At 40.4% G+C, this 26,836-nt stretch overlaps 1 protein-coding gene across 3 annotated transcripts in view; it reads right to left on the reverse strand.

Annotated features, from left to right (window-relative positions):
* Positions 1-26,836, reverse strand: part of LOC121328269 (histone-lysine N-methyltransferase PRDM16-like) — a 183,685-nt gene that overhangs the window by 26,824 nt on the left and 130,025 nt on the right. For all 3 annotated transcript variants that reach the window (XM_041272859.1, XM_041272858.1, XM_041272860.1), the window contains exon 4: positions 344-481. In XM_041272859.1, the coding sequence (XP_041128793.1) occupies positions 344-481 (138 nt within the window). The remainder of the gene's footprint in view (positions 1-343; positions 482-26,836) is intronic.

The raw sequence follows: 26,836 nt of genomic DNA on the forward strand, positions 1-26,836 counted from the left end.
ATGATGTATTTGAAATTCTGTATGATTCCAGACTGCACTTTAGAATACTGTAACAGACTGAGTCGACGCTGTGTATTAGATTAACTGAAATACAAACACGGTTCTGAAGTAAACCACTCATTTAAATGATTAGTTACACCAGAAGAGGAGGCTTTTGAGGTCTTGAAAAGCTAGTGTTTGCATATCACAGTCAGTCTAATGAGCAGCACCTTTAAATCTATCATCGCTACCTTTATTCACAGCATCTCTTAACTATAGAGCAGCCCAGGATTCCTCACATCGAAATAACTGTCGTCCAACCTTATACACAGCACAGTGATTGAATACATTCTGTAACACACACCTGGTCGTCAGCGATGTGACACAGTGTTAGATTTTGTTCCTCAAAGGTGCGAGCGACCCTCACATATTTCAGCCAGCTCCCTGTGCCAGCCTGGTTGGCATCAACGCAGAATTTCATGTTTCCCAAGTCACCTGCAATCTGTGGAGGGAAAGAGACAGGACAGGTGAGTAAGTCTGTGCCAGCTTTTCAAATTTAATTATGTATGAACTACAGTACAGTAGTGTGCAAATATATCAGAACACCTCAAGGCTTGGTATGTATATCCTTTATATAACTACCTGCATGAAAACCAGTCGGTATTCAGTCATATAGAAACAATAGACACTGTGAAAATGTTAGACCGCTTTGTGCTATAATTAGGTATCTTAAAACAATTTCTAAAAAGTCTCATGCATTTTCCCATTTGTGGCAGTGTGTTGCTTTTCTTTTCTTATTTTAAATGAATTGCACGTGTGGCCTATTAAAGTCATTTAAATGAGACAATCACTAATTTGTCTATTCTGACAATTTTCCAAGATTTCCAGTTGCAGAGGTTTGATTTCAAAGGCACAAATCAAAGCTACACAAACAACATGGTATTCTAATGAATGTGCACAGCCCTGTAAAAACAAGCAGACAACCACTCCTCCAGCTTTCATATTAAACCTTTGAACAGACAAATAGTCCAGTGGAAAACCTTTTCTTCTAATAAGATATTAAATGCAAGGTACTGTGCAGCGTGTTCCCTTTCCTTGCACTGCCCAGATATACACGACAAAGGCTCTGTCTCCCACTGCTACTGCATGTAGATGCATGTTAAGAGTCCTGATCCGCATACAGTGCAAGATCATTGTTCTTCGACTGCTTCTATAATAGTTGAGTTAGAGTACACAGGTGCTTGAGTGATTTCTTGTAATATGCATTTTGATTCATGCCAAGGTTACTCTAAACTGCAACTTTTTCTCAGACCAGCATTCAAATTCTTCAAGCATTCCACTAATATACTGTAGTTTTTTTTTTGTTTGACATCCCTTGGTAGGCACTCGTTGAGAGTGGCAGCTTTGTGCCAGATGTGATCTAGGGGCAGGCTGGACTGTGTGGTGTTTTAAATGCAGTAAAGGGTGTGTAATCTCGTTCGATTACAAGAGAGTCCGGCATCCCTCAGGAACATTTACTAGGCTGGGAGAAGCGCCAATCTCTGCTGTTTTTTGGTAAAAAAAAATAAATAATTGTAGCCTACATTATATCACCCTTTGTCAGACTAAACCTACAATGGGGTTAAGGAAAGGGGGGGTTGAATTACACCGTGCTGAGTGATGAAAAGAAGCATGATGAAGAGGGGGCTGCTGTGTAGACTTAAGGGAGGAGGGGCACGGCTTCCAATAAGGCAGCTTCATTTTTAAGTGGCTCGTTCAGAGAATACAAAGAAACTTCTGAAGGGATAATTAGAGGACAGAGGCTGGGCTTTCGTTCTTCTGTTCCAGTTTGAGGTCGTTCACTCTGTCAAGTTTCCCTTTTTCACACTGCTGCTTCTTGTCCCGTTTATCCGAAATCCGAGTTTGTATTTAAAAAGGAAGGAATTTGCCTTGTAAGAGTAGATACCTGCTGTACCCTTCAATAGAATCACCGCACACACACTCGTCTTTAAAATGTTTACAAATTGCTATTGGGAATTAATAAAATGGTTTGACAAACTATTTAAAATGTACAATTTTTGAAAAACTCTTCGCAGAAAGCTCTACTGCATATGTTTATCTTCAAAAGCACAAAAAAAAAAAAAAAGGTGTGTGTCGCTATATTAGTTTATTAACTACAGAATCGTGTTGCTGCACCCCTGGGTCTGCTGGCAGCAATGTTAGAAGCCTATGGTGGAACTCGACAGTGTCCATCACATATTGTTGAAGTTTTCAAGTTACAAATAGATAGGTCGAGCTCTCATTTAAAATAAAGCTGTATTTTGTTTGTTGAGGTGCAGTGGGATATAACCCTGGTGGACTATACACAATATCTGAAGGACTGTTTTAGGGACTATTTTTTTTTTTTTTTGGCTAAACAGTTCTTACAAAAAAAAAGAGACTTAACCAATAATGGTAACACTTTACATGAAGTGTCTAATTACTGCGTATTTAGTGGTTACATAGTAAATACATGTGTGCTTACACATAGTTGCAATGTTATTATGGATAGTTACAATGTATTTCATGTGTAAATGTTTTTTGCACAGTATATGCAAGTACACATTTGTATCAGAAAAGGGTTAGTGTTGGGGTTATGGCTAGAGTTAGGGTTATATCGTACAAAACGATTTACACATAAAGTAAATTGTAACTAAGCATAATGATGTGTAAGTGCACATGTATTCACTAAGTAACTACTATGCAAATACACAGTAATTACAGACACTTAATGTAAAGAGTTACCACAATAATTCTCTAAAACAATTGAAAAATGTATAAGGAACCTCACATTTCATTTAATTAATCAATCACTGTCATAACAGATAATTCCTTAAAACCGCTCTTTAAGTTGTCGTTAACCCAAATCCAATTGCATTGAGAATAAGTATCGTGTATAAGCATCGAATTGTCTTCATCACACCTTCGGACTTGAAAGACATGTTGTAACACAATTTCAAAAAGATCACACTTTATTGAAGTTTATGGGGGGTGGTACTTCACAAAACTATAATCAGTAACGAAACATGTTTTTAAATAGATAAAGAAAAAACCAACAGCAATATATATATCTTTTTTTGCACAGCGCCCACACATAGACTTTCATTTTCACACCTCGAAAATGAAGCACATAGTGATAGGAAAATAAAATCATAATAAAATGCCCCATCCACTCCCGTGTGTACGCGCCTACTTAGCAAATATAGAGGAGGGCAGACCTATTCATCAGTGCAACACTGGCCACAGTGTAACAACACTGCTAGTCATAATCTAAAAGAGGTTGACATATGACACCTGAGTCAATAAAGCTTTGGTTTGTCTGATTTTAACACTGCAGAAAACCACAAGTCTTTGTTTTTCAATGATGCACTTTCCACAGTTCAGCTAGTGTATTAATATCACAGATACATATTTTCTAAGCTAGAAAAGACTAAAATATGTGACAGATGGCATGCCTCACTTGAAGTATGATTCCAGGCTTTTAGAATACTGTAGCAGACTGAGTCGACCCTGTGTATTAGATTAGCTGTGAAATACAGACAGGGCTCTAAAGTAAACCACTATCATTTACACCAGAAGAAAAGGCTTCTGAGGTCTTGAAAAGCTAGTGTTTGCATATCACAGTCAGTCTAATGAGCAGCACCTTCAAATCTAGCATTGCTACTACCTTTATTCACAGCATCTCTCAACTATAAAACAGTCCAGGATTCCTCACATCAGAATGACTGTGTAACCCACAAACACACACACACACACGCACACGCATGCACATGCACACACACACTTGGTCGTCAGTGATGTGACACAGTGTTAGATTTTGTAAGTGCTCGAGTGTGATTCATCATTGTTTCACAATTTGATAATCCATGAATTTGGTACATTCGCAGTGTTTACAGCACATGAACTAAACTTCGCAGTGTAAAGCTCTTCCCTTAACATTTTCTGATTTTTAAATCAGATATTGAAATAACAAAAGGGGCAAATTAATTTGAGCACCAATATACTATTATATATAATTATTATATCTAGCTATTATTATAATAGATATATATATAATTCTCAGAGTATGTATATACAGGAGTCAAAAAAAAAAAACAAAAAAAAAAAAACATAATGAAATTAAAAGCAGTAATATGAAGCCTGGTTCAATTTACAAACTGAAACCTGCCACAGAGCAGAAATAAAACGTTCCGAGACTTATTTCAACTGTAATGAAAGATGAAAACTCACAGCACTGGCTTTAGTGATCCTAATATCCCATCTGGCCCAGGCTGATCTCAAGCTGGGACAATAGAAACCCATGGGTACACATTTTTCTAATTAAATATAATGACAGGGAGTCAGTTTTGTACAAATCTGTGTGTGTGTGTGTTGCCTTTCACCGTTTATTATAGGAATGAAGAAGAGAGCTACAATGGGATATACATCTATAGGAAAGCAATAAACACACACACACACACACACACACACACACACACACACACACACACACACATATATATATATATATATATATATATATATAGGATGTTTTGCATACTTTTCTTTTGTCCTGAAGTAAAACATCTGTTTAAGTTGAGAACTGGTGCAAAAGCTTGTGAATTCTGTCCTGACAGCACCCGCCTCTTGCACCACTGATCCTACAGCCTTTACAATAAGCAACAGCTTTTTAAAATGACTGTTTTACAGCCAAACATAACCCACAAAGATTTGCTATTGGTAAGAAATGCATGAAGAAGGTTAACTTCAGTTAAGGGCTGCAGATTTTATAAGTTATATATTTTAGGAGACACTTATTTTGCACAAGCCTAAAGCTTATTTGCTAAACCTGGCCCTGTTGCCACTACAAGTGTCTTTTGCTGGGTGACAACTATCATTTTGTTCACCACAGAATAGGGTAGATACAGTATAAACTGAATTGCAGTATGACCACAAAGCAATTGGAAACAAACACGTTTCTAGAGGTGAAATAGAGAACCGTTGCCCACTGGCGATACAGAGTAAACTGTTGCTCCACGGCATAGTGTCTTCTGATGGGAAACAGCTTGACTTGAGCATGCAGTGCAGCCCCTTCCATAACGCCCAAGCACAATTACAAAGCAGCCCAGGCCTGCTTCTCCCTTAATGAGCCGCAGGCTGACTGGGGACCTGCAGTAACTCTCCTTCCAGTAGCATAATGATTTACGGCTTTGAAAAATCAACGCCACAGAAAAAAGATGCTCTTTTCTTGTTTTTATTTTCCTGACTTTGCTTGTGTCAGAAAGGACACCTACGTGGAAAACCGCGGGTGAAAAAGAACCGATTCCCCGGCCCAAACTTGGACCTGACTCCTTTGCAAACGTGCCCCCCCCTCCTTCTCTCTCTCTCTCTCTCTCTCTCTCTCTCTCTCTCTCTCTCTCTCTCTCTCTCTCTCTCTGCCTGCACACAGGCCTCGTGTGCTCGTAAATGCTGCGTTCTCCTGACAGTTAATGAGCTTCCAGGTGTTACAGTGCCCATCTGAAGAGGAATGTGTGGGATGGAAAGAATCAAACCTATGGAAAGCGTATGTGTGCATGCATGTGAATGTGTTTACCAGAACAGGCCTTTCGCACCAGGCAAGACCATCATTTGTGATTCAAAAGGGCACAGATGTACTACAAACAACAAATCTCAAGACTACAGTACTAATTGTGTGTTTTCTAAGGCCCTATGTAGTTAAAAAAAGTAGCCCAAGCTTAATGTATGTTTGATCAGTCCTTTACTGAAAGGGTGATTGTAATGTTAAAAGGCATCCTACAGTAAAAAAAAAATCTCCTACAGTACTTCCAGTATTTATTTTTCTTACTGGGCAATTTTTTATAGTTTTTTTCTTAATGGTGAATTTCCTAAAAAGCACGTCAAATCTGAATCCACAGATCTTTAAGTACATGTGATTCTTAACTTTTAGGTAATAAGCCTGACCAGAAAAAGCTATTTAAACTCTGATTTAGCGCTGTCAAGCCGCACATTCAGAAAATCAGAACCGAAGACTGGAACATTGCTCCTAATGCTCTTTGACGTTAGGGCGATAGATATATTTTTATTTCAGATTTGGAAATGTCAAAACAAACCGAAGACGAGAGACGCAGCTTCCAGTATGTTGGAAAAATAATAACAACACAAGTAAAAAAAAATCTTCAAAAATAAATTAGGTTTTGTGAAAGAAAAAGGAAATTCAAAGTGAGCTGATTTAAACGAAATCCGACTTCTCCACATATCCAGAAAGATTGATAACAGAGGCGAGTCAGGAGCCCTCCAGTCAGACCGGCCTTGTTCAGTCACTCAGAGCTGGCAACTATCATGAGAGGTGAATGTAAACACAGCCCCCAGCCTCCACGCAGAAGAAGGCTTTTCAAGGATCAATGTTCTGTTGTCTGAAGCTGCTCTTTAAAGGAATCGTGACTTCTGCTGACCAAGTCCATTCCGAGAACACTGCTCACTATTCTCCATTCACTTTCCATTGGGGATAGGAGAGGAGAGGGTGGCACGCTCAATCACGACCACCACGTATGTATTTACACACATGCACACACGCACACACACACACACGCTACCTTCTATTAACCCATTAAGTGCCATTGTCCTCATTTGAGGACAGGCTACTTTGTCATTTATTGAAGAGTTTTTGTAACTTATTTAGATTTTCTATGATAAATTACTTACCCTACTTTTGTTAACCACAAAAGGTAAGTCTAGATGTAACTGTTAACTCTGCAAATAGTGCCCTTCAGGTGCTTTTGTGAAGCCTCTTCCTGCATTGGTATTAAAAAGACAGACTGCGATCTTTTACGTGCATTTAAAAGACGGGATGATATTGTAGAAAGGGATACCAAGCTATTTAATGATCAACCTGTAAAATGGAAATGCACATCCACCGTTTAATGTTTATCAGAAGAAAATGCAGAGGGAAAGTTTAGAAGTACTTGTTAAGCTCTGGTATGGACTCCATGGGTTTGAGCACTGGGTCCCTTGGCACAGCTTGTACAGGATCTTTGCACAGTATGTTTTGCTTCCCTTATAGGCGGCTTCTTTTGCTCAGTACTTTAAGGCTGCCTTCCTTACATCAGCCTCTTTGACTCCTTTCTTGGCCACAGATCAACCCTTTGTGTCAAAATGCTTTTGCTCCTCTATTGCTAGCATTGGAAACATGTCATTCTCAACCACTGTAAATTGGATAAGCGCTATATATATATATATATATATATATATATATATATATATATATATATATATATATATATATATATATATATACACACACACACACACACACACACACTGAAATACTAAATACAGGTTTTAGGATAAGAGTGGGAGTATCTTTACCTTACTTCTACATCGATTAAAATAGGTGTAAAACAACCACAACATGACTCAAGCTTTTACAAATTTTATAAAAGGGTTTTCTGAAGCCTGACTCCAGCTGTATGCTGGGCGCGTTTTGCCACTGTGCTCGAAGCGATACATGCGCTGGTGAGAGGGCTGACAGGGCTCCCTCTCCAACTCAACGGCTAACAGGCAGCAGAGACTGACTCCTAACGGACAGGTGTCTGTGTCATCCAGCAACACGCCGGAGAGACCTGAAGAAAAGAGGGGCTTCTTTACTGAAAACAGAGAGAGGATGAGGAAGGGCTGTGTTGACAGCTACAGTCTGGGAAGCAGGAATTCTTTTTCTCTGACAGGAACCAAATATTAAAACAGATCAAAACAAAAGTAACTGGTAGGTGTTTGTGATCTTGACAAAGCCAGGTGTGTGTGTGTGTGTGTGTGTGTGTGTGTGTGTGTGTGTGTGTGTGTGTGTGTGTGTGTGTGTGTGTGTGTGTGTGTGTGTGTGTGTGTGTGTGTGTGCATTTGTGATTAACTTTGCTTACAAACAAGATTCATTGGAATATAGGAAACCCTGCATTAAGGCATGTAACAGCATGGCAAGAAAAGTAAAATTACAGTGAAGTACTGTAAAGCATGATAAAAACAGGGTACATCTTATTTTTTAAGTATGTTGCACAATTTATGTGACCTTACGTATGGCATTATAAATATGTGTCAAAAAGCTTGGTGAGAGAAGTATTAAACTGGATTTATAAGCTTACAAAATTACAAAACAAATACTTTTTTAAAATAAAAATGATTATGTTGTCAAATAAGGAGAAGCCTTATAAAAGGTTGACTGCAATAAATTTGGTTAGTGTTTGGCTGTTTTTCCAAGCTTTTCTCTTGCTTGTGCTGTGCATTTATAAGGAGTTTACTATGGTTTGCCTTTTTAAAAAAGAATATGCTGCACCACTCTGCTGCAGCATGCCAGTGTATCCTATTAAACACAGCTGTGAACTGGTTATACAAATGAAACCGCAAAGTGGAAATTTCACTCAAGATTTGATCGACGCAGAGGTTTGAAAAGGCGGGGGTCAAAAGGTTGAGTGAAACCACAAATGTGACCCAAACCTTGCAGCTTTTAATAAGAAAACGGCCCATGTTTTTCCAGTTTGAGAAGCAGCGCGATCACCCACCTAAAGTGTGAACATTTCAATAGGGGGGGGGTTAGAACTGGTGCAGGAAGTAACCAACATGAAAAACTGTTTATGAGAAAGAGTGAAAGGCGATGTGTGTTTGTGCTGGTTTGTTAAGGGTGGGGGTGGGATAAACTCGCTGACAAACTTTTTTTTAAAAAAAGGGTCCTGAGCAACAAGTGCCAAAGTGAAATAAGCATCTTGTTTGCGTTCCGAAAATCGGCAGTGCGCTTCTTAAACTTGGCTCCTTTCAAATAACAAAACAAACAAAAAAAAAAGGACGGTCAGAAGATTTCCTTGTAAAGACTTTCGTGAACAAAAACAGGAAGAGCATGCAAACACATGAAGAGAAAGAAGCAGAATACAATAGCTGTCTGGTGGCTAATGGAACGGCCTCGCTCTCTCGTTTGTATATTCATATCCTGGGGAAGCAAAAAAAAAAAAGCCGGTCAGCTTATCCCTCTCTTTAAACGCATGTGATGTGTTTATTCCTGCTTTCTGTGGGATTCCCCCAGAGTAAGAAACAAAAGCTAACGGTGTGGTTCAGTTGCTACAGAGGCTGTTTTAAAAAAAAAAAACGAGTAAAAGTGACGAGCAAAGTCTGACAGCTAGAGGGCAGTCATGCTTGAAAACGGTCTTTGGTGCTGTGAAGGCAGGCAAAAGGTTGGACGATTTCAATGATACAGCTTGTGCAGAACGCTGTAGATGCCTGTAGTCCTGCTTTAATACTTGGCAACTTTAAACAAACACCATTACAGCAGCGTTCTTATTCTTCCAAAAAACGCACTATAGCTTCAAAGTATTGAGTTGTGCTTTCAATCTTAACCTTTTACAGAGGTACATGGGACATCTGCGTCCCAAAAATAAATACATTCTGCTAACTTTTTTTGCAATCAGGTGCACAAAACAAGGTTTACAATGTACTGACAGGCTGGATGCGCTACATCCACACTGTCTGTTTTCTTTTGAGTCTCTCTCAAATGTCTTTTAGAAGAATGAACAAGCGCTCAGTTTCTTGTGTGCCTGAAGGGGGTTACATAAGTATTTTTGGGGGAAATGTTTAGCCATGGATTTGGGGTAGGCAACTCTGATCCTGGAATTTTGCTCCATTAATGGTATAATTAAATTAATTAGGTGCTTCGGTTTAATGGATGTGGTTGGAACAGACCAGGAGTTGTATTTGGCAGGAAAGCATGGTGAATCACAGACAGGAATGTTCCTCCACTGCTGTCAATAGTGAGCTTATTAGCTGGATTCATTTCAGAGGGATGGACAGCATCGATGATGTGGTCCTTTAAAAACAAAACATATATAACTATTGGTTCATTTACTTTTGTATTTCTCGTGTTTGAGAGGCGATTCTGTATTCTTGTATTTAATGCTGTACCTGTCTCTCCTACATTTTTTATTGTTACATTTTTAACAAAACATACCATAAACATGGCTGCTTGGCATATGTTCTTACAGATTTTAATGTTCCTTATAGGCAGCATACATATATATTGGTATATATTTATAATGCATGGTTTTCTATTCAATTCCTGCAGTAATGGTGGTGGAAATCATTATTATTATTATTTATTATTATTTATTATTATTATTATTATTATTATTATAGCAATTGCCAGCCGCTTGCACCAAGATAAACCACAGACATTCAATCTTCCAGTTGGTCTGTTAGACCTTAAAGTTTCTTAAAAGTTAAAACAGAAAATAATGTTCCATTTGCTGCTAATTAGATGGCTCGTTTCTCGGCTCTCCTATAAGGAGACACTCTCTCTGCTATTTCCGGCACCCAAACTCCTTGCTCTGTCCAATAAACAGCATGACGGATGGTTGACCCAGAGCCCCAGTCTCTGGTCTGATGGATGGGGACCTACAGAGACATAGACCAGCGAGTGAGAGAGAGATCGAGAGAGAGATAGGGGAGTAGTCAATAACGCTCATTTCCAAGCAATTCCGCCTGACAGCTTTTGTTTGTTACAAAGATTACTGCAAGAAAAGCCCCATTAATCATATTTTATTAACTTCAGCAGACTCTGCTGGAGTGAGGACAGTGTGGAGAGAGAGGCCAGAAGAGGAGCGGCCAGGCCTCTCGTATAATCTCGGCCCCTACCAGTACTATCATTAAACTGAGAGCTACCGGGTGAAGTGGCATGTGGATGAGTTCTGTGCAGAGCCAGGGAGACGCAACAAGCGATCTGCTCAAATATCATGTCTTCCAAATCAAAGGGTCTTTTCTCACTCTTGGTGCAAGTTTATCATGGTAAAGTTTGCAGGTTAACATGCGTTCCCCGTAATAGCACAGTTATAAAAAAAAACAGAGTCTTTTACAAGCATTCTAGGGTATATTACATTCCATTTATCTAAACTGACATCATTCAAAAAGCACACTAACACCTCTAACAGTGGAAGCATTTCGTTTGTTAACAACTTCAAAGAGTATTTTTTTTTTTTTGTTTTTGCTTGGCGGTGGTGTGAAGATCTGCCACTGTTTCAATCAATGTAAAAGACCCTGTTGTGGGTAGCAGCCCTATCCCGAGCCCTGCGTGTGAGAAAGCGTTCTGTTTAAATCAGGACTCCGGTAGGCTGTCTGTGTTCACACCTTGAGAAGAGACCATTTCAACTGCAACTTTGCGTGCAAAAAAATACACAAAGCGAAAAGCATGACAAAACACCGGAGCAATTTGCAATGTTATTCTATTGATTCTAAAAACAGCAGACACACACACATCTGTTCCAACACCCATATCTAACTGTTTAAAACATTTTGTCAGGTGAGCTGTCGCAGAAAAGGTTACGGCATGCTATGGCTGTATATACATGCTTCCTATTTTCTTAAAAAAAACAGAGCTGTGTGAAGGCCACTCTTGAATTTATTACATGTTTCCTCTCTTGATGATTACAAAGGAAGCATATTGCACAGGTGTGCTATTACAGATTAGACCTACTTTATGTATTTTTTTTTAATATATGAATGTCAAATCTTTGAGGAGTAATAAACTTTTATTGAGGAAAAACACCATACCCTCTAGTTTGTTTTCCTTGACATGCCCATTCACAATTTTGATCGTTTTTTAACAGGATCTAAATAATTAAAAAACAGCCCAGGTCTGGATCTCATAAAGCTCCACATCTGGCCCACGCTGTGTTTGTTGTAGAGTCTGCAAGTCGGTAATTGCCTTGGTTGTGAGTAACATTTCTGCTGTCCATGTAGTCATTCAGTTCTGACTAGCAGGCAGCAGGGAGCTGAGAGAGAGGGTGTGTTGGAGAGAAGGAGAAGGGAGGAGCATCATTAAAGCCAGACCAAAAAAAGTTTACATTTCTTGGATAACATTTTACAAGAGACATGGCCGGGAGGTATATACATTTTTTTTTTAAAAAAGACCTAGAAATATCTACTGCCACTGACTTTCTGAGCCTTATTGACAATTATTGAGCTCCAGTGTTTGACATTTTGGCAATGAAAGTACTGGTATTTACTTGGTAATTCAGTCTTTTTTAAACAGTTCTTTTGGAGTTTTTGCTAGCTATGATTGTAATAACAGTGGTTTGACATCTTGACATATGAAACTTCAGTCCCGTGCTTTAAAAACCCTCACTTGAAAGTCTTCGCTAACTCTAGGTGACAGTTGCAGTGTCACTAAGTTAGCTGAGTTAACAACACAAACAGTGTATGGAAGTGTGAGGTTGTTAGTACAAAGCGAGAAATGCAAAGCCACTTACTCTAGTTGTTGGAAATGCAAATTCACACACGCCCCTGTGCAGTACTTTTGCAGGCTGGGTTTTTCCCCATGCATATAAAGTCTCCCAATCTTTTACAATGCACTGAGATACCACAGTACATCACTTATATAAAGACAGCCCCAACCTCAATAAATCAGATTATCAGAACACCTAAATGAATCTAAAAAGAGAGGATTTGGGTTTAGCAAGGAGGGCACAGAAAACTAAAAAAAAATAAAAATAAAATAAAAATACTTTCTTGTCCAGAAGGGTTTCTGTGCCGGCTGGCACATATTTGCTGAAATGTTTGACACCACTGGGCCCTATTAGTGAAGCAGACAGATCCAATCTGCAGAATAGCAGCCTATTATGAGAGGGATTAAATGGAAATATAAGCTTGATGAGGATGGAGGCAGGGAGGGAGAGATGAAGGCGGTGAGTAATGCACTCACATTAACTCTTTAGGGATTGCTGTTGTTTTGCACAACAGCACCTAACTGCTGGGAAACTGAGAGAAACGAATGCAGCTGGCAGCATTTTTAATAAAGGCCTTTTTACTGCTTTGTATCGTTTGCCAATGCTTGCCATTAATGATCATTAAAGTCAAAGATCATTCGTCATCAAGGGCAATACAGACATGCATATTTGAGTTTCCTTCACCTAAACGAAGTTGGATATACTGCGACTGCTCTTTAAATCTAGAAGACAGAATCTTCCTGGTGTTTTACATACAGAAGAACACTCCCATGCACGGAGAGAGGTTTGATCTTCAGGACCTTTATGGAATGACCAGATTTAGATCCCTGTCTTGTGTTGCATTTGCAAACAGAATTATGATCACTCCGATTGTTTTCAACGCCTACAGGTTTCATTGAGTCTGTTCCAGTAATGCTTGTTTCACTTTCTCTCCACGCCGGGCAGAACACACCCTCTTTACTTCAGCCAGTACACTTTGGCTGGCACAGTATAATTCAATGGGAAACAATCCTACTGCTGCTAAGAAACAACTTGTTTTCAGCCTCACTAATGAAACAATCAAGAGTGATTTATAGCTGCTCGTTAATGCCACTGAGGCATGGGCCGTTGTGTTATGTGTTTCTGCTTTACTAGCAGTCTTGGAAGTCAGGTTTATTGCTTCAGTTTATGATATGTATTTAGAGCAATTAATGAGGAGATATATAGACTCATTACAGTAAGCAGGTGCAGTGTAACCCTACACTGTATATATATGTAATTCTATAGGGTGATTATATATATATATATATATATTTAACTAATTTTGCTTCATAAAAAGTTGAATGAAACCCGCAGGATAATGTTACGCTAACATATTGAATTACACACCACTTTGTAGTTTTCCACATACTTCAACAAAAAATGTGACATTTTGAAAATCTAACATGAAATAGTTTACCACTACTATGTGTTCTGGTAGGCTTTTGCAATTTTATTTTGTAGTTTCTTTGATTATATGATGTTAAATAAAAGATTACATTCATATAGTTTATTTTTTTAAATGATGTCTAAATCCTATAGTTCTAGGTGATGCAAAACTTTTGGCCATAGCTGTAGGTATATATATATATATATATATATATATATATATATATATATATATATATATATATATATATATATACACATACACACATACACACACACAAATATACACACAGGCAGTATTCAATGGATTCCTAATGGGCACCAACACTTTACACTGTGGCTTAGGGTATCACTGACAAAACAGTTTGATATGCATTCAACTTATGTGGACTGTGTGTATGTTTTACTCTTGATATAGTAACCCTACAAAAAAGTAAACTTGACATTCCAATTACAGTAACAGCTTTTGCCTGTGGGAACCATTTAACCAACCAACCAACCAACCAACCAAACAAACAAACAAACAAACAAGCAAACAAGCAACCTTGCAACTTTCTAGTGCATTTGTTAGCTTTATTTATGCATTTATTTTTAAAAGGGAGAAGTCAAGAGAAAAGATAAGCCATTTTGTCAAACAATAACAACTGTGTATTTTAGAAAGCCATGACCCGCCCAGCACAGTCACAATAAGGATTAGCATGTGCTTTATGAGGCCATAAAAGGGATTTGTAGGAGAAAGTGTGTCCGGATCACGAGCATAGATCGCTTGAACTAATAAAGGCCATGCACTCACCCTTCTTGAAATACTCTGCCGTCGCTGGCCTGTTATTATATGTGTTCAATCTGGATTTAAGGCACATGGAAGCAGAAGTGTTGTGGTCTAACGCAGAGCTCTTTCTAATGAGCGTGTATTCATTGCCTGCGACTCGTTCCTAAGCAGGAAACCATAAATCACATCGAGCTGATCTGCAAGACCTTCTTGCGTTACTACAGCAAATATTTGTTTATCGAAATATCCAAAAAAGAATGGGGGGGGGGGTATTGGCATGTAAATCTCGCAAGTAGAATTTGAGCACCCCCACCACCGCACCCATCCCCTCGAATCTGCTACGCTTATTTTATTTATTTTTTTTTGACAAAGAAACAATCCTTGGTTCTTAAAAAAAAAAGAAGAAAAAAAAGCAATCATTTGTCAAACATTCCCACAAGTTTTTGGGATTAACTGCTGTGTATTTTAAGAATGATTAAGTGTTCAAAAAATTAGAAGATCACTTGAGTTTAATTTCTGTGAGGGATCGCCCCCCCCCCCCCAAAAAAAAAAAAAAACACTAAACCCACACTGAGGCCTCCAAAGAGGACACTTAAAGTGAGAAAAGAGACAAAAAAAGTTTAAAAAAACCGTGAAGGATTACGAGGATAATATCCCACTACAGGTGGGGAGGGGGTGACACTGGAGCCAGAATGTAACTGCCAGGGAAGATTTCATACAGGTGGTTCCGATAACCCCAACACAGAACATCTCGTTGTGCTGTTATTAACGGCTGGTGCTGTGAAATTCGAATTCACATTATGGGTTCTGAAGCTTCCTTTACCCTCATTATCCAGAGTCTTAAAATAGAAACCTCCCAGTTTCATGTGTTAGAAACTCAATGCTTTCAAAACATGAGGGATGGGTACTTGGAGAAAGGGAAGAGTCGGACTGCCTCAGGTCTGCAGCGCGTATAAATGCTTATGTGATTTAAAACAGATGATTCGGCAAAAGTGAGAAGCAGGCCTTTGCATACAGTATAGAGCACCGAATCACTGCAATGCTCTGCAAGAAAGTACAAGCAAACAGATATAACAGCTACATGTTTTCAGCCCTGATTTTAACCCTTTAAAAGGTACAAGGGGCACAGGCATCCCACAAATAAAAACGATGCTACTCTAACGTTCTCATTTTTTGCAATGAGCTGCATGAAAGAGGGTTTAAAACATACTCACAGCTTGGATCTGCTCATCCAAATTGTCAGTTTCCTCCTTGTGATACTTGAGTCAATCTCTTCCTTGTGTACGTTAAAGAGTTAAGCTACTGGTGCTTGTCTTTTTGGGGGTTTTCTTCCTGGCAGTTGAATTTTAATAGGGGGAGTCCTGTATTGGTTCCCCCCTCACCTCACCTCACCTGCCCTGACATGCTGAGGTGCAGGTCTTGATTCCCACTGTATGGTCAGTCCCTGCAATCCTGGTTACTGCTGTGCGGCTTTCTGCTTGCACAGAGAAGGTTCTCTTACAGTATACAGGACAGCGATATGAACACCTTACACATGAGTTGTTCACACATGCAAAGCAAAGGTGGGCTTTGGCTGCTGCTTGTGAACAGTTGTTTAAGCTGTAAATTATCGTTTCGGGATATTGGGACAGGATTCAGGTATTCACAATATTTCCATTCAGCAGGTTTGAGCTTCGTTTCCTTTACAATGGTTCCAATTAGACCAGCTTTTACTAGATTTAGTACATACTGCACACAAGCATAAAACAAAACAAAAGGTAATTCTTGCACTAAGAGGGAATCAATTACAAAGAGATGCAGGTACATGAGGACAACACAAGCTACAGGCCACCAAGAGCTTATGAACATTTACATTAAAACACATTTCTAACAGTTTCCATGGCATCAGGAACCACTGAAGGTTTTCGTACGCCTTCCCCCTTGAGAAAGGCGTGTTTACCATACACAGAAAACGCTGGTTCTTCAAATGAAGTCATGTCGTAATATTTTATCTATTGCTCTAACCTTTGCCCCAGACCATAACCTGATCCCAAACCATGACATTAACCCCAGCCATTGTTCACAGTGCTAACAACATTGTGAATAGTCAATGCAAACAGGAGCATTGCTGGGCAGATATATTGGACTGACATTTTAATTAAAACTAATAATCTAATATAAGATGAGCCGGGCCTGGTGTTCATTTGTTCTGCGTTTAACACACTATCAGGAACATGTTAGTCAAGCAGTATGATGTGTATTAATTTACCTTTATATTGGGGTTAATGTATGAAAAGTCTGGGCCCCTGTTTGACAGTAATGATTAATACTGTGCATTAAGGTGATTAGAGTGGAAGCATTCAGAGGCGGCCTGCAAGGTTCTCATAAGATGCTCAGACCTTCGGGCCTATTAAAAGCAGCAGGAGAGCTGCGGACATAATCACTAGGGCTGGGAAAGAAAAGAGAGGAGGAGAGAGAGAGAGGGAGAAAGGGAAAAGGAGCAAGGCTGGGAGGAAGGAGAGGAGAGAGCGGGAGAAACACAGAAAGAAGTAATGAAAGAGACAGACAGGAAGAACAGTGAGCGGGAGAGAGAGGCAACAAGGAAAAGAGGGAGGGATAGAGAGGGAAGAAGTTGAGTAGAGAGAGAGAGAGAGAGAGAGAGATAGAGAGAGAGAGAGAGCACTGTAAAATAACGTCCTCAAAAGCCAGTAGGATAGCTGATATTCCGATGAAATTCCACTGGAGTTAATTATGAACCATTTCTTTCAACATTACTAATATAACTAGTTCTAAGCTATACAAACATTATTCTGAAGACAGCAAATGTCATGCTGTGTAATTTTTTTTTTGCCATTTGTGGTGATGAAAGACAAATGGGGGGGGGGGGATGTAAATAAATAAATACAACTTTACCAGTACTTTTAAATGTACGTCTTCAAGCGATTTCCGGAGCGCTATTTATTTTGCTTAATCTTGTCAAGGATGTGTGTCAATTCATTCAAATATTGCGCGACACTGAAAATTTCACTGAGGTTGGGCCTGGTGGAGAGTAATTAGTCAAATGAACAAAGAGAAAATTCAGGGAGGTAAGAAAGCTTGATAGGGTATCTGGAATCAAAAGACAGGAGGAGAAGAAAAGGAAGCAGATGCACGTTAGAGCCAGGAAAGAAGACAAGCACTGTCAAAACAAGGGTAGGGGGAGCGCTGACGGGCTAATGTGACAGCAAGCCCTGGAAGAATGTGTGAACGCACTTGTAACTCCTGATCAGATAAGAGATAGCAAGCAGCAGGGAGTCCATAATCATTAGACCTGTTTGGACATGCTGCTATCAATCACCTCAGAGTGCTTACCAGGGACCTAGGTAACTAGGCAGCACACTGAAGCAGCGTAGAGCAGAAAAGGGAAAGCTAGCGCTTGAAATACTGCACACAGGCGCCCTAACCAAGCTTGGCAACAGCCCATAATCATCCCATTCTACACTCAAGGCAAGCATCTTATGAACTGTACACAGGTTTTCAAAAGGAAAATGTAAGTGACACACCAACAAATAAATAGACGTTTTTTGTTGGGTTTGTACAGCAACATTACCAATGTGCTTCCACTTTTAAAAAAGCATATTACAGAAACTCATTTTATTTAACCAACCATGTATTTAAAAACATTTTTTTTTGGAATTCTTTATGTTAATGTATATAGTTCTTTGCAACGCATCCATTGGACGGAGACATCATAGGGGAACACAGGATTTAAAAAATAGTCCATGACATCAAATGCATTTAACAACATTGCCGTCACTCTACCACACTAAAGGAAAAAAAAAGGACTTCAAATCCTGTGTTCTTTCCATGAGAAGCTGTCACTACACAGGTTTCCAACTGTTCACTTTCTTTGCGTACGCAAAGCTAAAGAAAGAAAGAAAGAAAGAAAGAAAGAAAGAAAGAAAGAAAGAAAGAAAGAAAGAAAGTGGACAGCTTTTTTTTTTTTTTGTTGTCTCTGAACCCCCGTTCTGTTTGGGTGCTGTGCTCCAGTGATTGACAGTCCAGCCGGGTGGGGTTGAAGGCACAGAGAAGACCCCCAGCTGCTGGCTGTGCGTTATTAGAATTTACAGGTTATCACTCGGGCCTCAACCCCAGTGATGCCCTCATTAACTAGTGTGACCGCATCAGCGCCTTTCCCAGCTGTTCCTGCTTGTGAAGCATCAGGGCGCTGGCCCTGCTGACACCTCGAAGCAAACGCTGGGCTGATCTTATCAATTGGAGGAGGAATCCAGCCAGGAGAGGGCATTTCAGGGTAGAGCCTGGGGACAGGTTGCGTGCCGCAGGATAGCGACCCTCCAGCCAGAAATGAATCAAAAGGCTTGGGTTTCCAGCAGACACACAATAGCATGACCGACGCGAGCGTGCAAACCCGACCCGCTCCTTGCTTTGACATTATTGCTTATTGATCTTTTTATTTTTTTTCTACAAAGCGCTACCGTAAATTACTTTAGAATAAGCGCAGTATTGTTGTCCCAGCATTCAGTAAGATTGGGAAGGGGGGGTTAGACTTCTTTGCTAATTTGTGTCATTGTGTGGCCCTGGAGTTAATCATTTTTAAAAACGACCCCAGCGTTTACTGCACGGAAATGACAAATGTAGACATTCACTGCTGTTAAATATGACTGCTGTGACCAAACAAGACTGCTGGGGATATTTCGAGTAAACAGAGAGGGCAGTTTTAATGCACAAATTATTATTTTCACAACACATGCAATTAATCAGAGCGTTAATTTCACCTAACATGCATATATGTAAATTGCAATTTAACAAAATCGCTTTGATTAATAGTGTGCAGCAGGGTATGAGAATACAACACACTGGGGGCCTATAACTCCTTGATACTAATTAAAAATGAATAAACAGGAGGGTGACTTATTACAGACAACGCCGCCACTGTTAGGAAAACAGCACAGCAGACGCTATCCATCCCAGGTAATCACACTTAGTATGCCTCTTTCAATCTGACACGTGGGAAGAATTCTGTGTGCTGCCTAACAGACCTACCAACTTCAATAGGGGTACAGGTAGGGTCACAATATTAAAACTAAACAGCAGCAAAACTTTAACATCTCGGTTCTTGCTATTAAAAACAATTGCCAAGGTGTTGGATTTGTATGAGTAAAACTGCAACCATCCCCGTTCTTTGTGTTACTATACACAGGGACACCCCCCCCCCCCCCCCCCTATATCTTTTTCAGATAGGGAATAATGCTCGGTCTCTATGCCCGTGGATGTGACTATTCCATTAGTTTCTGTTTCAATAGCTTGTACTCCTCTGGCTATTCATTTCATAAAAACAGATCAAGCCATGTTTCCCCGCTGATCTTTACAATGCACACACATATCCCCAGCACCACGTAACATTTAGATAATAATTTAACACTGAGCCACAGTCTGTGAATCTCCCTATAAAAAAAAAAGCACAATGCCAGGATCGATGGTGCAAAAAATTGGTTTATTGAGTGGCTTGTCTTTTATTTCCTCAAGACACAGATAAGAGAATGATGTAAGCTGCCTGACGCACAGCGTGCAAAACACAGTGAAATGAAATTAGATTATTGATGATGGTAGTCAACAATATATGTATTTTTTTTTTTTTTTCAGGGGAATATGAAAGATGCTGACAGCTTCACTGATCCATAAAAGTTGATTTGTGAGAAGGGCAGGAAGTTGGGTATATATATATATATATATATATATATATATATATATATATATATATATATATATATATATATATATTGGTATTTTGGTTTTGACTCCTGGAGGACTTAATGAAGAGTCAGTCTACATGCTTTGCGTCTTTCTCAAGGCATATGTTATAGGACTGTGTATTAATATACACATTCGTGGATTTCTTTTGCACTGGAAAGCTTTTGTGAAGTCTACATTTTTTTTTGCTGCTTGCTTTAAAAAAAGCACATTCTAAGTGCATTGATTACTGTCAATTATTAACTGCCCGATACTCGATAAGGAAACTGGTTGATGCCCACACCTCTAGCCAAGGATATATGGAGGACTCAATATATAGGGAGTTGAAAAAGAAACTCTCCACGGAACACTAAACCCTTTCGTCGAATCAAAGAAAGAAAGAAAGAAAGAAAGAAAGATTGAGACCCTCTGTGTCTGTGCCTTTGGCCTAACCATTGCTTAAACCCCCTGTGCTTGGCAGCGGCACCCGCAGCTCCGACACACTTTATAGTACTGAGGCTATCACTAGCCTTGCCAGCTCTGGTGCACAATACCCAGTGTTGGGTGATTGAAATTCACTCCTGCTTGTCCCCGATCTGTACTGTAAGTGATACCTGCTGTGTAAAGATAGCACCTGACCTGCTGCCCTCGAAGCCTCCTCTCAGCACTGCATTAGAGACCTGTTTGAATGGAGTCTGTCTACGTCACACAGAGACAATACCGGCTGCTAATCAGATAACTTTCCCCCTCACTCAATAGTCTCTGGCACTGTGTGTGGCATCAGACTCACTGCTTTCATTCAGCTGCCTACGAACTGAGAGGCGCGTCGATCTTTTTCTTTTTCTCCCCTGTTAAGAACAAGATTTTAATTTCTTTTCCCCCTTTCTGACATTCTAACAATAAAATGATAAAAGGCAACCATTTACGTGACAAAAAAGCGCTAACCGGCATCCAGCAACGAGGGGAATTAAGTCAAAATCGCCAGCGTGCTGCCGAGAAATTCATTTTCCCTTTTATCTCGCCGCCTTTGGAGAGCGTTCTGTAATGCAAAGCTAACAGACTGGCTTGCTAGACCATGCAGTGCTTATTTAAGACTAAACGAAACCACCAAACAGAGAAATTAATAATGAAAAAAAGCTTTTTCTGTCTACAAAATGAAAGGGTGCAAGTGAAATACAGAAAGCCGAGGGGGGAACCGTGGAAAGGTATGGGGTGCACTGTAACATGCAGAACATAAGCAGAGCTTAGGGGTAGGGAAGAGGAACAGGTAAGTCACAGAGGACTCCAAAAAGACTCAGGGATTGGATGAGGACATTGAAAAAGACTTGAAAGGTTTGTAACTAGGCTGCTCATAGCAATGGCTAGTTTGCTATGCAAGTTAAGTCCAGGTAACACTTCTCTTGATGGTGTGTGTCTAATGTAATGTATATGCCCTATGTAGGAAACCAACGCACACCCATGACTGTCATGTTATTCATACAGATGCATCCTGACAATAGATAGTAGCGCAGTGACAATCTTGGCAATTCACTTATTAATTAACCCTCCCCCCTTCAAAATGACCCTGGCCATCTCGACTTACATGCAAAGAATCGTAATCAGAACTCTGTGGTTGGCGATTGTCTCCTGTGGTGAATCTCATATGTGGAATCTGTAGAATAACTCAGCTGCCAGCCTCTGTAAATTGTGCTGTCATCAAAGTGTCTGCCTAGGGTAACCATAGTCACGCGAGTCACACATCTCCATCCATTCACACCAGTCCAGTTACATATTGCCCCTTTCCTTCTTATAAAACAGGAGCAACAACAAAGCGATACTCAGGCTGTACGATACCCATGGCTTGAGCTGAGCTGGTCCTTCACAGCCCTGTGTGAATGATCTCCCTTGTCATGAAGCTCAAGAACCGCAAGAGTGTTTTAACAGTTTTGAAAGCTGCAACCCTTACTTTCTCCAATGTAAATAATAACAAAAAAAAACTGTTTTGAAATTTTGCAAGCACGACATCTGTTATTTCCCTAAAACATATTTGACTGGTATAACAGTACAACATTAATAGGCTATTTACCCTGACTGGTCTTTTTAAAAGGAAGAAAGCTATCATCTGTAGTAATCTATGAACACATCACATCCAGCTATTTATTTTTCTCTCTTGGTGCTTCTTGACTTTTCTTTCCCCCTGCTTACCTCCTCCTTTGCATTTAGTTTAATGCTGGCCTCCTTATCTGATCAGCAGGGGTTTGGAGTTTCACTGTCCCCTCTCCTTCCATTCTCCACCTTATTCATTCCCTCTTCCTGTGTGATGTAAGTCAAGCTCCCCTTTACAAAACCGTGCACTCTTATCTCCTCGGACCCCTGACCCCCGAGTCACTGCAGCATGCACAGGCTGTGCTTTCTTTTCTACCTGCCGAGCCGAGCCCCCCTCCTGCTCAGGTCGGGGGGGTTAAAAGGACGGGATCCTGGTTTCACAGGGGCAGGCGGGGCAGGTGGCGCAGGCTATTGAACTGGGGTAGGATCAGTGATCAAACTGGTCCTATAAGAACACGAACCAAGACGGGCAGGGGGCCTCTCCCCAATTAGCACATGGCACTTAACCTTTATAGATGGTTTGGTCCAGTACTAGCAATCAGTTAAAACATTCCGGAACACTCTTTTAACATTCTCTTCGGAAACATACAACACTTAAGGTGTTATTTATTTATTTATTTTTCTTAAAGGGAAAGTCTAATTTGAGTTGTCTTTCACTCCCCGCAGTGAATCTCTGCTCCTGTTTGGGTACTAGGGGCTGTGCTGTGTAGGGGATTCTCTGCTGCTGCCAGGCATTAGGAGAGCAGAGTGGGTGGTCAGTGCAGTTTGAGAGGTATCACTCGACCTCCTTGGCTGAGAATTCAATCTGTTTCTGTCTGCAGAGCTCTCACATCATCACCTCACTGATAGGAATCAAACTGCGGCTGCCATAGGGAAGCGTGCTCTCTCCCTGCTTAAAGAAACAGCACTCTTTCCAGGTCTGTTTGGGGAGTTTATGGTTTATCAGTTACTTCATAATATAAAAGGGGTTGGGCCAAAAAATTACAAATTCCTGAGTTTGCACACAAGGGCTGCTCTGTTATTGATAATGTATTCTGTAATATATAAAAGCTGCATCTCCCTATCAGTTTTAGTCACAATGGGCAAGACAGTAAAGTATAGTGATTAGTAGGTGTTCGGTTGGCAGGTGCTTCTGTTGCTATGAGTTACAGGGGATTCATAAGAGGATATCAGTCTTTGCTGTAAATTTCCACCCCCAACCTCCCAGAAGGAATTAAAAGGCAGTAATCGTAAAGGAATATACGTATATTTCTAAAATAAACACCTCAAATCTCAAATTGAATTAACCAGAGGATGGGCGGCTTTCCAGAGAAAATAAAATGTAAGTTACCAGATCAATTTAGACCTTTGAGTCTTAAGTGTGGCAGAGACAGATCTGCCAAGGAGCCCTCAATGTACACAACCTCTGGCTCCCTTCAAACGAATCAGACTGGAGGGTCGTCGTAAGAGCTTCACAACGATCCTGAAACCCATCCTGAAACCGTCACGACGTGGAATTTCAGCCACTCGCACGCGCAACCTAATCCGAAAGATACCACGGAAATGACTACAATTTGGCATCAGAAATGAGCCGAAAACACAGGTCTGATTCAAACCATGCATTAGAAGGCACAATGGGGTCAGTTCATTCGGCCTGTATTGGTGGTGTATCGACACACTGCTGTATCCAAACCTGCTGTTATGCTTTCAATGTGAAGGAAAGATCTGTGATATTAAACCATTGGACGCATTGTGAAATATCCCTATATATTAAAAGGGTCTGAGGAATACGTTTTTCTTCAGTCAGAGTAACCCCATTATCCGAGCCCAGAAGTCAACAAGACATATCATTAATAACTAAACAGTTGCTAAACAATAAACAGGATCTGAAAAGCAGTAGCATAGTCTTCTGCGGTTACACCAGCGCTCATTGTTTGCATACGCGGGCTGTTAATTCTCAAGAACGCGAGTTGGAATGCATCCAGGATTCCATTTCCCAGCACATCCCTTTCTATGGGGCTTGCAGGTGCCCAGCATTGCACATATCCCATATGCGTATCCTGGTTCTATTCACATTGCTCACTAGATCCCCATAGGGTACACCTGCTGCTAATAATAGACCCAATGGCTGTTGTATTCAGCAACGTTCTTTTTCATCTTCCCATATAGTTCAGAGTGTGTCTGACCTGCAATATGTCCATACTTACATGCTGATAACAATTCTATAGTTTACTATGCCTTATTAGAGTATGTCAATTTCTTTGTCTTGTGATAGTCGTCAAATACCACGTGTTTAAAAACGAAAGACAAAGAGCGTACCGTCGTTAATGTTTTCAGAGAAGCATTACAACACACGACTTCCAGCTGTTCATGAGTCAAATGACCTTTTCCAAATCTTGGCTTAAGTGTAGATGAACTGCATCATGTCTATTTTCAGATCAGGTACATTCCTGAACCATGATCCCTGTCTTAAAGAAGCACCTATAGAAACTGTTTCAGTTACGCACACACAGGCCACAAGATAAGCAACAAAACAAAACAAAAAACAACAACAAAAAAAAAAAACATACTAAAAAAAACACACTACATCAATTAAGCCCTATAACGGAGTTTGCAAAACCAAGCAAACTACTACATTCATAATTTCAGGTTTTCAATGCTACCCTACAGCCTACCTACAAACACTGACTGTGCAGACTTCTGCAGTGTCATCTACGTGACCGCTTAAAACACGCTTTGTTCTTCAACCCAACAGTGTTGGCATGTTTGTACAGTGCTAGGTATTGAGGGACTCCAGGAATTCCACCATTCACTCTGTTGTCTGGAGGCCCTGCAAGGAGAGAGCACTAGTTGAACTCCAGTGGCATCTGTATGTATCTAGTGGTTATCATTACCTAGAAATACCCTACAGTTTGGTAGTTAGGATGGCATCCTGTAATCTACCTTTCAATCTCTATGCTGCGGGCCACAGGACGGGCCTCTGGTTGGGGAGGGAGGGAGGTGGGGGGGGGAGACTGGGAGCTAATTCCTGTCAGGAGCTATTTTATTCCTGGAGACAGAAGAGACATTGTACCCTTCTGAGCTTGAGTGTGGCCTTGACTGCTGCCAGAAGCCCACCTTTTTTTATCCTGAGACAAAATACAGCCCCCCCCCCCCCGCTCTTTTTGTTGGCCTACCCGGGGCTGATGAAAGCAGATATATTAGGCCGGTAATTCTGCTGAGGAGATAACCGTCAAACAGAATGAAAAACGGTGTCTATCTCCAGGGTCCAGGACTCAAACAATGCCAAAACTACAACTTCAGGACTCAATAGCTGGCAAGCTGCTGTGGAGGCCTAATCCAACGCGACCCCCCCCCCCCCCCCCCCCCCCCACCAACCCCCAAATATTAGGATGTGTTTCTCAGGAATGTTCCTGCAGCCTGGTCCTGCTGAGTCTGTAATGCAAAGAAAAAGCATTTTCCTCAGAGATCTCCCAGCTTTGTATCTCTCACAATATGGGATTTGCCTTCGGAGGCCCCCTTCTTCCCCCCCCCCAGAGGTATGTCTTTGCCCTTGAAGGGAACCCATCAACCCAGCCCTATCCCAAAGGATTCATCATCATTTTCTTTTCAGAATCTTTCCCACATTTTGTTTTTATTAACAGTCTGTGTTGGACAATGCTGGAGTCGGACACCTAAAGACTGGAGACGGGGGACTAATTAATGAGAATCCCAAGGCCTTCCTAACACCCTGACAACGCAATAACCCACTGGTTTGGGTGTTTCTCAGTGCCTCTTATAGATCATGTCTAGCCGTTTAGGATGAGAGCATTTCTTTTGGGATTTCCACAGTAAGTTGGGGAACCAGTGAAATTTATCATCGCCGTGGGTAGGAAAACACCAAAAAATGTATTTATTATCATAAGAATACAGTTAAAGAGAACAGTAAATTAACCAGGTAGATGCCAGTTAAAAATGCTCCAAATTACAAAGCAGCCAGTCCTCAAATAAGGACATGGCACTTAATGGGTTAAACCATGCCACGTGTTCCACACTTAACTGTACTGGCTGTTCCAGTCTTCATGTTTAATAAAGCAGTTTTGTTCTTTCCATATCTCCCCCCCACCTTGCACTTAGGTCAATGGGCATGCTTGTGGTGGGTTTATCATCTCAGTCGGCAGAGACAGGTAAATTTTTTCCAGCTGTACAGAAAATGACAGATTTACCCTGTCCTTAAACACAGAAGACAGTCTAAATGGCACGACTCATGCACGGATTGTCTGTGTGCCTCTTTGACAAGGTTTCCTGTGGCTGGATAACTACGGGACTTCTCCTGTAATAACCTTATTTCATGTTCAAAATAAATCGCTCTACTGTTTGTGAGCAACAAAGATTCTGCTATTTTTTTATTTTTATGTCGGAAAATCTAAGACTTTGACGAACACCAGCTTTAATTTTTATTTGTTTATTTTTTTAATTACGTATAAAACTTGATATCTCCATGTCAACCTTTATTGGCTGTCAAGCAACAGACTTTTTCTATGTCAATTCTGCCACAATTTGTCGGTAAAAAGGAGTCATTAAAGTGCCTCAAGGACTTTTACTTGGAAATGAGACTACTGTGATTCCCAACAGCCATCGCTATAGCAAAATGTTATCATTTGAAAAAGGGGCCATAGACCAA

Source organism: Polyodon spathula, chromosome 16, assembly GCF_017654505.1.
Source record: "Polyodon spathula isolate WHYD16114869_AA chromosome 16, ASM1765450v1, whole genome shotgun sequence".
Classification (NCBI taxonomy): Eukaryota; Metazoa; Chordata; class Actinopteri; order Acipenseriformes; family Polyodontidae; genus Polyodon; species Polyodon spathula.